The sequence below is a fragment of the Cydia fagiglandana genome, chromosome 13 (assembly GCF_963556715.1).
Source record: "Cydia fagiglandana chromosome 13, ilCydFagi1.1, whole genome shotgun sequence".
In the NCBI taxonomy this organism is placed as follows: Eukaryota; Metazoa; Arthropoda; class Insecta; order Lepidoptera; family Tortricidae; genus Cydia; species Cydia fagiglandana.
This window is the reverse complement of record NC_085944.1, coordinates 12,244,798-12,260,082: the sequence shown is the minus strand read 5'-3', so window position 1 is coordinate 12,260,082 and position 15,285 is coordinate 12,244,798. Positions and strand designations below refer to the sequence as shown.

General features: G+C 44.1%; 1 protein-coding gene across 1 annotated transcript in view; it reads right to left on the bottom strand.

Annotated features, from left to right (window-relative positions):
* The window catches only part of LOC134670298 (ankyrin repeat domain-containing protein 13D), a 28,986-nt gene extending 13,922 nt beyond the window's left edge, over window positions 1-15,064 (bottom strand). The window contains exons 1-7 of the mRNA XM_063528044.1: window positions 14,803-15,064; window positions 8,803-8,944; window positions 7,616-7,786; window positions 7,045-7,188; window positions 4,784-4,958; window positions 3,235-3,464; window positions 1,303-1,481 (exon numbers count right to left, since the gene is read on the bottom strand). Of these exons, the coding sequence (XP_063384114.1) occupies window positions 1,303-1,481; window positions 3,235-3,464; window positions 4,784-4,958; window positions 7,045-7,188; window positions 7,616-7,786; window positions 8,803-8,944; window positions 14,803-14,904 (1,143 nt within the window). The 5' untranslated portion in view covers window positions 14,905-15,064. The remainder of the gene's footprint in view (window positions 1-1,302; window positions 1,482-3,234; window positions 3,465-4,783; window positions 4,959-7,044; window positions 7,189-7,615; window positions 7,787-8,802; window positions 8,945-14,802) is intronic.
* Window positions 15,065-15,285: the final 221 nt, after the last annotated feature.

Below are 15,285 nucleotides of genomic sequence, written 5' to 3'. Positions count from 1 at the left end.
CTTCTACTCGAGAATAGGCTGAAGGTTATGGCGCCATCGCTCGAAAACATTGCACTATACCTTTGGCCTATAGTCGAGTAGATGGCGTTAATATTAATATTTAATAAGTTAACACATATTAGTAAAAGAATAAGGATCAAAGTCAAATGGCGTTCTAACAGTTTTATGTTCTGTCGAAAGATGGCAGTAAATGGCTACATAATTTACTTTGACAATCCGTCTCTATAGACTCTATTCTCTTAGCTAATACTAAATAAAAGTTCTTTTAGCACCATCCGTCTAAGATAACTGTGCACCGATTTAGCAGGCGAAAGTTTAGAAGAGCCTCCATATATACGTCAAATTCCTATGGAAATAAAGTCTCCAAGTATGGCGCTCTTATGAAATATGTACGCATCGTCACTGCCAAATGGGTGTAAATGAATATAAATGCTATGATATCCTGACGCTGCCAATTTGGTTTTAAATAGCTTAGGTGGATTTTAGCTTCTATTAAAGTTATTTTTATTAACTATCAGCTATTGGCACCAAGACACACACAAAACACACACACATCACACCACATCACATCGTCATGTTATGTAACTAATGTAATGACATTAGAATTGTGAAATTATAGTGTTCTTTTTCCGTACCGATAGCAAGTCCAACATCATAGACTAGCAATCCTCTAGACGGAGTTTAGAGCAATTATTACATGCAACCGATGCTGCCAAAAATGCGGGGGTGCGCGGGACGAGGTGAGCGAAGTCCGTGCCGTGATTGGTCCATTCAAACGACGAACGAGTTCACGGACGTCACACAAAGACACTTTCGACTCGAACATGGAGTAAAATTACCGTATGCGTGGCAGCGAGGGTAGCGCGATTATGCTCAGTCTGGAGGATGTTTTGTCTGTGTCCAACATAGACCAAAAAGTTTTACATTTTCACATTCATTTCTTTACCAACTTTGAATGTTTCAGCTCAACTTGCTGCCGACTCTACTTAAATGTAATGAACTTTTTTTTTATTAGACGCTGTTTCACCTCTAACGAATAATGTTCACACAACCATAGCGTGGCTGCACCTTACTTCTGCACCTTAGTGTGGTGGTCTCTAGTCTAGAGAAGTGTCTCTACTTCAATGTCTCACCTCTGACGGGTAGCCTTCACAAAGCTGCAGCGTCGCCCCGAAATTCTGTACCTTATAGTCTCTCCAGAGTCTTCCAGCGGTTCCTCGGCGAAGAGTCTATACTACTTTGGGGCTAGGTTGATCTGTGTAAGATACCCCTTGATATTTATTTTATTTTATTTAGTCTCACCTCTAACGGATAATGTTCACACAACCATAGCGTGGCTCGGAACTTCTGCACCTTAGTGGTGGTCTCCATCGGCTTGCCGATGTCCCTCTCTAGCGGCTCGTCGGAGAAGTACTCTTGCCACGAGACAGCGAGCTCCGGCTGCGACCGCGAGTTTGACATCCTGTTTGCGATGTCTTCTTCTGGGACCTATAATATCAAAAAACTATAAAATAAATAAGAAACACGTTAACGAATAACATGTTCGTAACACCATTGAAAGACTGACCAATTCGCGCCCATTTAAGCGTGTCGTATGTTATAATACTGCTGCTAATCTGGCTTGATTTATGTATAAGATATATTTTTTAAATAGTAGTCTGCCGGTGCGGATCGAGTTCCACAGACCCACCGCCCATTTGTTTGTGTTTTGATATTATATACAACATGTTTTGATATCCGGAAGATTGCGAGTCATTTCTGGATGAGATTAGCTCAGGATCGGGACAAGTAGCGTACTAGAAGAGAGGCCTATGCTCAGCAGTGGGCGATACAGGGCTGGTATGATGTCCAGTCCACTATTATACACTAGAACATGTTACACTAACCGAGTCGGGAGTGGTGGGGGTGGTGGCGCCGCTGTCGCGGTCGGCGAGCGCCAGCAGCCCGGCCAGCGGCGCCCGGGGCGCCAGCTTGTTCTTGTCGGCCTTGGACAGGTGCTCCGTCCTGGTCTTGGAGACTAGCTCCACGTTGTTCACTAGAACATGTTGCACTAACCGAGTCGGGAGTGGTGGGGGTGGTGGCGCCGCTGTCGCGGTCGGCGAGCGCCAGCAGCCCGGCCAGCGGCGCCCGGGGCGCCAGCTTGTTCTTGTCGGCCTTGGACAGGTGCTCCGTCCTGGTCTTGGAGACTAGCTCCACGTTGTTCACTAGAACATGTTGCACTAACCGAGTCGGGAGTGGTGGGGGTGGTGGCGCCGCTGTCGCGGTCGGCGAGCGCCAGCAGCCCGGCCAGCGGCGCCCGGGGCGCCAGCTTGTTCTTGTCGGCCTTGGACAGGTGCTCCGTCCTGGTCTTGGAGACTAGCTCCACGTTGTTCACTAGAACATGTTGCACTAACCGAGTCGGGAGTGGTGGGGGTGGTGGCGCCGCTGTCGCGGTCGGCGAGCGCCAGCAGCCCGGCCAGCGGCGCCCGGGGCGCCAGCTTGTTCTTGTCGGCCTTGGACAGGTGCTCCGTCCTGGTCTTGGAGACTAGCTCCACGTTGTTCACTAGAACATGTTGCACTAACCGAGTCGGGAGTGGTGGGGGTGGTGGCGCCGCTGTCGCGGTCGGCGAGCGCCAGCAGCCCGGCCAGCGGCGCCCGGGGCGCCAGCTTGTTCTTGTCGGCCTTGGACAGGTGCTCCGTCCTGGTCTTGGAGACTAGCTCCACGTTGTTCACTAGAACATGTTGCACTAACCGAGTCGGGAGTGGTGGGGGTGGTGGCGCCGCTGTCGCGGTCGGCGAGCGCCAGCAGCCCGGCCAGCGGCGCCCGGGGCGCCAGCTTGTTCTTGTCGGCCTTGGACAGGTGCTCCGTCCTGGTCTTGGAGACTAGCTCCACGTTGTTCACTAGAACATGTTGCACTAACCGAGTCGGGAGTGGTGGGGGTGGTGGCGCCGCTGTCGCGGTCGGCGAGCGCCAGCAGCCCGGCCAGCGGCGCCCGGGGCGCCAGCTTGTTCTTGTCGGCCTTGGACAGGTGCTCCGTCCTGGTCTTGGAGACTAGCTCCACGTTGTTCACTAGAACATGTTGCACTAACCGAGTCGGGAGTGGTGGGGGTGGTGGCGCCGCTGTCGCGGTCGGCGAGCGCCAGCAGCCCGGCCAGCGGCGCCCGGGGCGCCAGCTTGTTCTTGTCGGCCTTGGACAGGTGCTCCGTCCTGGTCTTGGAGACTAGCTCCACGTTGTTCACTAGAACATGTTGCACTAACCGAGTCGGGAGTGGTGGGGGTGGTGGCGCCGCTGTCGCGGTCGGCGAGCGCCAGCAGCCCGGCCAGCGGCGCCCGGGGCGCCAGCTTGTTCTTGTCGGCCTTGGACAGGTGCTCCGTCCTGGTCTTGGAGACTAGCTCCACGTTGTTCGCGCTGAACACTTTACACTCGTACGTGTTGACTACTTCCGTCTTGTCTTGCCTCCATCCCCAAATGCCGCTTTTATTTCTGAAATATAAAAACTCAGTGTAATACAATGATAGAGGAAACTTGCCCAGTCACCGGAGATAATGTCTGTCTAGCTGGTAGTATAGAACAAATTGTAAACAAAGTAAGTTAGTTGAGGGGAGTAGATAGTTGAGGGCGGTGGGCTGCGACAGTCGTGGCGCGACCCATTGCTGGTTGAGTCAGCATAGCCGAGTCGTAATAACCTTGTATAGTTCGTAGGTTTCAAACAGAGCCCGAGCTAATCCTATTGTCTATTGTTAAGTAAAACCGCTCGTGCCACGTGCCACCACCACCTGCATAAAAACCTGCGTACTTCGGTTACTGAGTGCCGGCGAGACGAACGCTACAGAACCAGTCTAAAATGTGTCATCGAGATGCGTAACAAAGGCGCGTTATCGGAGAGCGCAACTACACTGGTTTTTTGAGCGTTGGACTAACCTGCGCTCAGGTGCCAAATAGAATAAGTTGACCCTTTTTTGCAGGTAAGTAGCACCTGCGGTTTTACTTAACAATAGACAATAGGATTAGCCGCCGGGCTCAGTTACGGAGCTACGAACTATATCAACCTCTAAAAGCTAATCATTTTATCAGTGTTGAGGTACTTGAGGGCCGTGAATTGCATTTCACTAGATAACCGACTCGAAGCTAAATATGACGTTCCACAGAAAAAGGTACCTTATGGCGGCTGGCACTTACGTCGCATAGCGCCGCAATAATATTGGTGCGGCTTTAATAATAGCGTAAGAGCCAACCGCCATAAGGTACCTTTACTGGTGGGACGTCACAAATCTCTATTCCTGTTGGTGTCAAGGTCACTGAGCGTGGTGGACTGCGAGGCCAAGAGGACGTGTGCGTTGCGGGTTGACCGTGTCGACGCTACATTTTACCAAATCCAACCGTAGACTTCCTCTAGACGGAGTTTAGACCCATTATTTCATGAAACCGATGCTGCCAAAAATACTGGGGTGCGGGGGACGAGGTGAGCGAGTCCCGTGCCGCGATTGGTCCGTTCAAAGACACGGGCGTCACACAATGACACTTTAATTCGAAAATGGAGTTAAACTACCGTATATTTGTGGCGGATTAGTAAGCGCAGCGTAAGATGTCCACCCACAAGACGGACAGACGACCTTGTTAAGGTCGCCGGAAGACGCTGGATGCGGGTCGCTTCCAACCGGCACGTATGGAGGTCCAACGGGGAGGCCTATGTCCAGCACTGGACGTCTTATGGCTGAGATGATGATGATGATATTTGTGGCAGAGGGGGTAGCGCTACTACGCTTAGTCTGGACGATGTTTTGTCTGTGAATCGAACTCACCTCTCAAAGCTAATCTTGTCCGTATCTAGATAGTTGAGCGCGATGGGCTGGGCCAGGCGCGCGGCGAGCGCGGCGGGCGCGGGCGGCGGCCAGGCGCGGCCCGCGGCCGGCTCCAGCGTCTCGCTCCACATCGTGCCCAGCTCGTGGTCCATCTCCGTTAGCGTTGCGTTCGCACCTGCCACCAGAGGGTGTTCATGAAAAAGATAATACACGAATAAATTGATCAAGAGTGATAACCCTCATACAACCGAGGGTCGGAACCTGTTTAAAAAATAGCGGTAAATATCGGTTTATATCAGTTTTACTCCGAACTAGCATGAGAACGCGAACGTTTTAAGAAATTTATTGTAACCTAAAGAAACCGGTTTATTCGACGAACGACAAAACGGCTGGCCGGCCCGGTTGTGTGTCGTGTAAACATAGGAAGAAACCGGTTTTTATTGTTCTATCTAACTTTATGCAAATGCTATCCTAAGAACCGGTTAAAAATAACGGTTTTACGAACGAAACTGAAATTAAAAGGTTTTGCGCCAAGTACATGATAACGGTTTGGAAATTTTACCGGTTTCCGAGCCTTGCATACAACGCCGCGTGCTTCGTCATTTGTATATTCTTATTTAATGGCGCAGTGTACTTTTTTAACCTCTGCAAAGACTTCAATAGATGCCTAGATGGCAATATTACATAAAATGGATAATAACATGCTATTATGTCTATATAACAACGGTCAAATTCTAATATACCAACCTTGCCCCCTAAATATGTACGTCCGGTCGCCCCTCTGCCAGTGGTTGTTCTCAAAGCCGACGAGCGTGGTGTCCACGCGGACGTTGGCGCCCCGCTCGTACATTTTGTACGTGTCAACACATACACTACGCTACATGTACATAATACCCACCTTGCCCCCTAAATATGTACGTCCGGTCGCCCCTCTGCCAGTGGTTGTTCTCGAAGCCGACGAGGGTGGTGTCCACGCGGACGTTGGCGCCCCGCTCGTACATTTTGTACGTGTCAACACATACACTACGCTACATGTACATAATACCCACCTTGCCCCCTAAATATGTACGTCCGGTCGCCCCTCTGCCAGTGGTTGTTCTCGAAGCCGACGAGGGTGGTGTCCACGCGGACGTTGGCGCCCCGCTCGTACATTTTGTACGTGTCGAACACATACACTACGCTACATGTACATAATACCCACCTTGCCCCCTAAATATGTACGTCCGGTCGCCCCTCTGCCAGTGGTTGTTCTCGAAGCCGACGAGGGTGGTGTCCACGCGGACGTTGGCGCCCCGCTCGTACATTTTGTACGTGTCGAACACATACACTACGCTACATATGTACATAATACCCACCTTGCCCCCTAAATATGTACGTCCGGTCGCCCCTCTGCCAGTGGTTGTTCTCGAAGCCGACGAGGGTGGTGTCCACGCGGACGTTGGCGCCCCGCTCGTACATTTTGTACGTGTCGAACACATACACTACGCTACATGTACATAATACCCACCTTGCCCCCTAAATATGTACGTCCGGTCGCCCCTCTGCCAGTGGTTGTTCTCGAAGCCGACGAGGGTGGTGTCCACGCGGACGTTGGCGCCCCGCTCGTACATTTTGTACGTGTCAACACATACACTACGCTACATGTACATAATACCCACCTTGCCCCCTAAATATGTACGTCCGGTCGCCCCTCTGCCAGTGGTTGTTCTCGAAGCCGACGAGGGTGGTGTCCACGCGGACGTTGGCGCCCCGCTCGTACATTTTGTACGTGTCAACACATACACTACGCTACATGTACATAATACCCACCTTGCCCCCTAAATATGTACGTCCGGTCGCCCCTCTGCCAGTGGTTGTTCTCGAAGCCGACGAGGGTGGTGTCCACGCGGACGTTGGCGCCCCGCTCGTACATTTTGTACGTGTCGAACACATACACTACGCTACATGTACATAATACCCACCTTGCCCCCTAAATATGTACGTCCGGTCGCCCCTCTGCCAGTGGTTGTTCTCGAAGCCGACGAGGGTGGTGTCCACGCGGACGTTGGCGCCCCGCTCGTACATTTTGTACGTGTCGAACACATACACTACGCTACATATGTACATAATACCCACCTTGCCCCCTAAATATGTACGTCCGGTCGCCCCTCTGCCAGTGGTTGTTCTCAAAGCCGACGAGAGTGGTGTCCACGCGGACGTTGGCGCCCCGCTTGTACACTTTGTACGTGTCGAACACTACGCTACATGTACATAATACCCACCTTGCCCCCTAAATATGTACGTCCGGTCGCCCCTCTGCCAGTGGTTGTTCTCAAAGCCGACGAGCGTGGTGTCCACGCGGACGTTGGCGCCCCGCTTGTACACTTTATACGTGTCGAACGGACACATACGCGATACTAAAGGCACTGGGGGAAAAACACAGACTTTATTTTAAGTAGGTACCTATACGTTAATAATATTCCCTTCCTAGACCCTTTTTTTGTTTGATAAAAGTTAAAAATAAATTTATGGATATTGTATCCAGGGCCTCACGAAAGATTTAAGATGCAATTTCGTCATTTTCTGCCCGCTTGGGCATTACAGTATTTTACTGTGAAATTATACGGAAAATTAAAAAATATACTGTCGTAGCGCTTGTATTGTATGGTCCTCTGTCAATTTTCGAGAAAAGAAAACCTTATGAATAGTTTGTAAGGGTAGTAGTTCGAGTTGCCAAAATCTTGCCCATGACAGACTTCACAAGCTAAACGACCCTTTCAAACCTCATTAATATAACAGTTCTTTATAAATCACTATTCTGAAATCTCGTTAAAGTTATTGAAACATACTCACCCCAACTGGTAAATTCCCATTTCATCTCCACATAGAAATCCGGGGCCAGACTGAGTCGGTTCAATAGGTCCGGGATGCCCCCTGCCCGCACCGCGTGCCGCAAATAGTCCCGCCGGGACAACACTAAACCTAGGATACCGGGGTCGCCCGTCGCCGTCGCCTCTTGGACCACTGGATCAAGAACAAAACTAACATAAAGTAATCATATTAAACACATTCAACACCAAGAACCCGACTGTCGGGTACACTGTTCGTAGCGACTACGCGCTACATACGGCGAAACCGTGGCTACGCGCTACAAGCGTAACCCGTAGCACTTAGTGGTAATGAATGTGTTAAGTTCGGTCAGCGTCAAATAGATAGAGACTGCCAATGTGTATAACTAACGTAACAAAGGTGTGATACAATATAAACTTAGAAATAAATTAAAAGTGGAAAAAATTACTGTCTTGGATAAGACCTGAACTCACGACAACTGAATCGCTAGCCCAGTGCTCTGCCATTTGAGCTACCAGAATACATTTGGCCACTCTAAGAAAGTCTAAAAAAAAGCTTAAAATTTCATAAGTAATTATTGTTGTAAAATCTTGAGAAATAGTTCTGAAATAGTTATTTAAGATACATGTGCGAAAAAGAGGAAATTCGAAACGAGTGGCGGTAAATTAAAACACAACCGAAGGGAGTGTTTTAAATCGACACGACTTGCAGTACATATGGCCCTTAAACTTTTGACATACCATACGCACGAAAAGTACTATTTTACGCACTAGTGCGGGAAAACAGGACCATATGTAAATACTAATACTGTAAATACTATTTTACGAAAATTAGGATTCATTTGAGAGTTCTTCTGTTTCAGAAACATAATTATTTCAATTTGCTTCAATAAACATCGATCTTGGTAGGCATCGTATAGCTTTCCGTTGTGCGATACTCGTCCGTCACCGGGGTGAGATACTGTGTCGCGTCGCTCCTGCGGTACGGCTCGGCCACGACATTGAGCGACTCGCGACGGTGGCAGCGATAATCATAGGTTGGAGCGAGACACAGCGATCGGACCTTTCGTTCCCACCAATGGTTGTCGCTGCCGCCGTCGCCAATCGCGTAATGTCGAGGCCGAGCCGGCAGGCTTACAACAGTACTTACGTCTCCTGAGCCCTCAACTATTTCAATAAGGCTTTTCTTACCCGTCCAACCATCTTTCACGCAGTTGACGTCAGCGCCGGCGTCAATCAGCACTTTAACGCAGTCGGTCAAGCCCAGTGTCACCGCCAATAACAGAGGGGTCCGTCCTCGGGGGTCCCGGAGCTCTAATGCTTCCGTTTCAACCTGAAAATGTTGCAAATAAGTATAGTTCGTAGCTTCCTAATAGAGCCCGACGGCTAATCCTATTATCTATTGTTAAGGTGGTTCGCTTTTCATACAAAATTCAATCAAAGCTCATTAAGTAACTACACACTATTAGTACACAAATATTTTCGCATTTATCTTCTTTCGAATATTCGTTTGCGCGAAATTAACAGGAAAACAATGTTTCATACAGAAATCATGCAAAAATCATAGTTAACTTTTCATCAATTTTACGTATGTGTGTGTCACAAATGTCGTGTACAGATACATTTGCGACGTTGCCATTCCATTTCCGACGTTGCCGGGCTGACCACGGCTCGAATTTGGAGTGCCGTCATGTTTAGTGCAATTTTGTTGACACTGATATTTGACAGGTAGTTAATTGACCTAAGCGAGAAGTTCGTCAGCTTAGCTAAGAACTATCATGGCGGGTTATGCAAACAGTCGCTTTTTTGCTTGCAAACGGAAGATTCCCGGTTCGATCCCCAGTCATTGTATGCTGGAACATAACTTTTTGTATTTTTGTTACACCTAAATTTCGTATTGTTTTTTTATTTTTATTTAATTTTTCTTATTATCATAAATCGATTATTAAGTATGGGCTACACGTATTGTTTTATTTTTACAAAGATAATTAGTAATTATACTCTACCTAATCTCTCTGATTTTTACAATCAGGACATCTTCACTGCAATAAAAACCGGGCAAGTGCGAGTCGGACTCGCGCACGAAAGGTTCCGTGCCATAATGCAAAAAAAAAAAACAAAAAAAAGCAAAAAAAAAACGGTCACCCATCCAAGTACTGACCACTCCCGACGTTGCTTAACTTTGGTCAAAAATCACGTTTGTTGTATGGGAGCCCCATTCAAATCTTTATTTTATTCTGTTTTTAGTATTTGTTGTTATAGCGGCAACAGAAATACATCATCTGTGAAAATTTCAACTGTCTATTACGGACTATTACGGTTCGTGAGATACAGCCTGGTGACAGACGGACGGACGGACGGACGGACAGCGAAGTCTTAGTAATAGGGTCCCGTTTTACCCTTTGGGTACGGAACCCTAAAAAGTAGTGTATAAAATTTCCTGTGGTTAAAAATAATGGATTTTGTCTATGAATGAAAAACACAATTATTACTATAGTTTGTTTTTTTTAGCATTAGAAATAAGGTAAACAATCTTGACGTGTCTTTTAATTGAAAAACACATTTTAAAAATTAGTTACGGCAAATATGTAACAATTATAAATCTAATACGATCATTTATATTCTTCTGCTTTCATAAGTAATCGTTTTTGATTTTTAAAAAACCTGATAACACTGAGTATGTGGGGGAAGCGCTGCTGGCCTAGCCGAAAGCAATTCGGAGGTCACGGGTTCTAACCCCGGTTCGTACCAATGATTTTTCGAACTTTTGTACGAAATAGCATTTGATACCTACCTATTTACACACCGATACCTATTTTTCGGTGAAAGAAAACAATGTGAGGAAACCGGACTAATCCAAATAAGTTTACTCTCTGGGTTGGAAGGTCAGGGCAGTCGCTTTCGTAAAAACTAGTGCGCATGCCAATTCTGGGATTAGTTGCCAAGCGGAGATTGAATATCTGGGAGACCGACCAAAGCTTAGAAAACATAAAAACTCAAAAATGCGCGTTTTCTCATAGACCTAGCTAAGAGATCAAACCCCTTATAGCAAATTTCATCGAAATCGTTAGAGCCGTTTCTGATACCATCCAAATATGTATATAAATAAATAATTATATATATAATAATTGCTCGTTTAAAGGTAAGATAACACAAAGGAGAAACGAAAAGAAATTACCTACTCGCACCAGTCTTGAACCCCAATCCTCTTGCACGTATTTCCACGAACATACCGTTACGCTATTGCAACATACTTACGTTGTGTGAAATTGTCTACTACAAGGATCACGGAAACACTGTTTGCAAAAAGAATAGATAGTATAGAGGGGTCCTGTCAAAGTAAATTTTGTAGTCACGGTACATTTACTGCCATCTATCGACACACGATTAAAACTTAAAATAAAATTGAAAATGTATAAATGAATTAAAATATGTTTACGGATATATGATTATTAATTTTTATTGTTCCACAATGACCCATGTTCTTTCACTGATACGTGTTAAAATTGTTAAATATCAAACGATGTCGCCAACGCCATCTAAACGACAATAGACCAAAGGTATATGGCGCCATCTATTCGACAGTGACTTTTGCTTGACATCCGAGGCACGTTTTTTTCTTAGACTTTATTTATCTTATACGGAGTTATATATATCTCTGCTGTTTGCATGTGTGAGTAATAGTAGGAAAAAGCGTGACAGCAACACTCCGTCGAATTAAAAAGGTGGTTTTTGCACAATGAAGTATTCAATGTTTATTCTAATAGTTCAATATTTACTTAAAAAGTGCGCGAAACATACTTTTAAGTATACAAATACCAAGACCATTTCACAAAAAAATAAAATCTGAAATTTTGCAAAAGTGGTGCCATCTAGCGAGAGTTAAGTTTTGAGTAACCTAGGCGAACCACCTTAAGTAAAACCGCACGTGCCGTTTTCCGTCCAATCTGGACTGCGACAAGGAAGTGGTCGCCTGGCTGTGGCCCTCAAATCAAAATGTTGGAAACCCCTGGTTTATCCTTTCCTCTCGGACTAACATAGCTTCCATAGCTACGAAAATATACAAATTTGAAAAGCCCTTCATCATCAATATCACTCTAGCATTATTGGAGTTACAAAGATGAAGTAGGTACGAATTTTTATTTTCGAAGCTTGCGTATAAACGAGATTTGATCTTGGCGTAGCAACAAGTATTTACATCGTGTGTAAGCTACTACAGTCACAGAATAAATAATAGTACTACCATACAGAAAGGACACTACCTACAAAACCGAAGTTTGACAGCAATTCAGGGACGAATCATGCTGTCCCTTTCTATCGTATGGCACTATCCCTTTCGGCTATTTAGGGTTGTCAAAATTCAAGTGATAATCTTATCTGTGGTCATGCACGCAAAAGGACATCAAGTGGTGCCAACCCTAAAAATTGCTCAGAGCAATGATGAACCGAACGGAGCCGAATTTGCCCGAACGGAGCCGACACTGCTACAATATGCTAATTAAACTTTCTAGTCATACAATGGCTGTAAAGTATGAGACAATAAGACTCTAGACACATCACCAATGCTATGTCAATTTTATTTCAAACTATTTGGCAATGTTCTTAGCGTTCAGCTTACACTACTAGGGCTTCCCTCAAATAATGGGATTATTTTAATGACTAACTTGTTAGGCTTCCCTGGATTCCTCATATTTTTATTGCAAGTAGAAAGTCTTACTAGCATAATAGAATTCTTAAATATTGGAATATATTAGCTCTATAACTACATATGTATAGACATAATGCTTTAAATAAATATACTAACATAGGCAATTATCTATGAAAAGAGGCCTTATTGTCAATGGCGCTTACGCCGCACAACGTCGCGCGGCATTGTATTTATATCGGAGCATCGTTAATAATAGCGTAAGCGCCATCTACAATAAGGTCCCTTTTCATAGATAATGTCACATAGTCATTAGATTTGATAGCTTATGTTGTACAGAGTATGGATTTAATAATCACGTTTTTTCCTCCAAGATAAAATCATAACAATAGTTTAAAAAAATATACACCATCCCACATATCAGACTCCATTTTTATATGATTAACAGTTCCAATTAATTAAGCTTATCAGTATAAATAAAAATCATTTTGTTTGTACCTATCGTAAATAACTATTAATAGGTATTAATAAGAGTGCAAATTGGTTTCTTTTGTCGCACTTTTAGTGTTTCGGATAAAGGTTCAGTTTTGGTTCAGATGGCCAAATTCATAATCGGTACATCAATGATACTCGTATTTAGTGTATCACACCACATATAAATACAGGCAATGTTAAATGAGGAAGATATTTTCTTTAAAGTTTAAAGTAGCGGTCGGCAACCTTTCAGCAGCCAAGGGCCACATAGTAGTTAACAAAGGTGACGCAAGCCACACTTTGTTAATATTTATGGCGGTTCTCTGTGTATTTATGACTTTATAAGATATAACAATGCCAGGATCTAAATGGTACATGAAACCTGCAAGGAACTTGTTAATAATGAAATGTGACTAATCCCTTAGTTTCAAGTAATGAATGAGTCAGACATGATTTACATAAAAAAGTTAATATTTTATTTATGTAGATGGAGACATTAATTTTTAGGGTTCCGTACCTCAAAAGGAAAAAACGGAACCCTTATAGGATCACTCGTGCGTCTGTCTGTCTGTCCATCTGTCACAGCCTATTTTCTCAGAAACTACTGGACCAATTAAGTTGATATTTGGTACACATGTGTAAATTAGTGACCCAAAGATGGACATATTTTTTTTATAATTTTATAATACATAGGTTCGAAGTAATTTAAGAATATAGCCAAAAAATTACCAATGACCCCCCCCCCCCCTTTATCTCCAAAACTACTGAGTCCAAAATTTTGAAAAAAAATCTCGAAATCGTTCTTTACCTATAGATGACAGGAAAACCTATTAGAAATGTGCAGTCAAGTGTGAGTCGGACTTATGTACGGAACCCTAGAAACGCGAGTCCTACTCGCACTTGGCCGTTTTTTTTATTTGTTGGCAGATTCTTATTATTATAATTTATTAAAGCAAGTAAAAAAAGATTGTTTAAGAACTACCTTCCTTTTGTTGTTAAAGTACATAACATTTATAAAGAAAAAATATTAAAAAAACCGGGCAAGTGCGAGTCAGACTCGCGCACGAAGGGTTCCGTACCATAATGCAAAAAAAAAAACGCAAAAAAAAGCAAAAAAGAAACGGTCACCCATCCAAGTACTGACCCCTCCCGACGTTGCTTAACTTTGGTCAAAAATCACGTTTGTTGTATGGGAGCCCCATTTAAATCTTTATTTTATTCTGTTTTAAGTATTTGTTGTTATAGCGGCAACAGAAATACATCATCAGTGAAAATTTCACCTGTCTAGCTATCACGGTTCGTGAGATACAGCCTGGTGACAGACGGACGGGACGGACGGACGGACGGACAGCGAAGTCTTAGTAATAGGGTCCCGTTTTACCCTTTGGGTATGGAACCCTAATAAACTTGTCTGATTAATTTCAGAACAATGAAATTAATGGACACAAAGACTAAAATTATTACAATATATAGTCATTACATCAATTCACCGTCCAGTGCCTGTTTGCGTCCACTTGGCATAGTTGCCACAAATTGTGTATAATTTGAATATATGCCTATATATTCAAGAATTGCATATAATTTGAATATATGCCTATATATTCAATGGTGAACTGATGCAATGACCATCTATACAATAGTTGATAAGATTTTCTGGAGTAAGTAATGAGATAGATATGCCCTAAAATATAACCGGCCATAATATCAAAATTGGTTACTTAGGGTAGTAATGTGCGGGGTCTGCATAAAACCTAAAATTAGATGGACAGAGAATTGACCTATAAAGTAATAGAGTTTAGAAAGTATCTAGTCTAAAAAGTTTATACCTACTTTCCGGATTTTAGATAATATTTACTGTTGTATTACACAGAAGTACATTGTTGTAACAAAGTAAAAAATAAACTTAGCGACTTTTGATTGCCTTGGAATATACCTTTGTTTGACTACAGTAAGAAGTTTTTTCGTAAAACTTATTTGCCGGTCCATAGAACAAATTATGTAAGCCAACGATTAATTTTCCCTTTAACTGCCGGACAAATAATGGTTTAAATTCAATAAAAGTGTTAATTTACCGTATTTTCTTCTAAATGCCTCTTCAAATGTTCATGCTCATCGTTCCACACCATCCAATGTAGAGGATAGCGTTGTTTAACTTCTTCAGCCGTTAAAACCATGGTATCCACACATTTGATGTTCTACACAAACACAAGGCCGAACCCTTAAGTTGGAGTACACGACACTAAGACTATCTAATTAGTAATAATAAGCTGTGTAAACTAATTAATTGAAAATACTAGTGAAATCCCAACACGGGTCCCCCATAGGTCCACCGCTGAAACGTCAACTGAAACCACAGACAAGATAGGATCAGTCACACCACAGATTCACTAAATAACTTAGTACGTAGGTAATGTTTCCAAAACACATTAAGCTCCTGAGTTGTTGTTCTTGAAACACAAACGGGAAGCTTTCCATCCAAGTGCTACATCAAATAAGGCACTTTAGTGTAAAATAAATGTATACGTTGTTACTACCAAGCCAGTGCAAATTGGGTA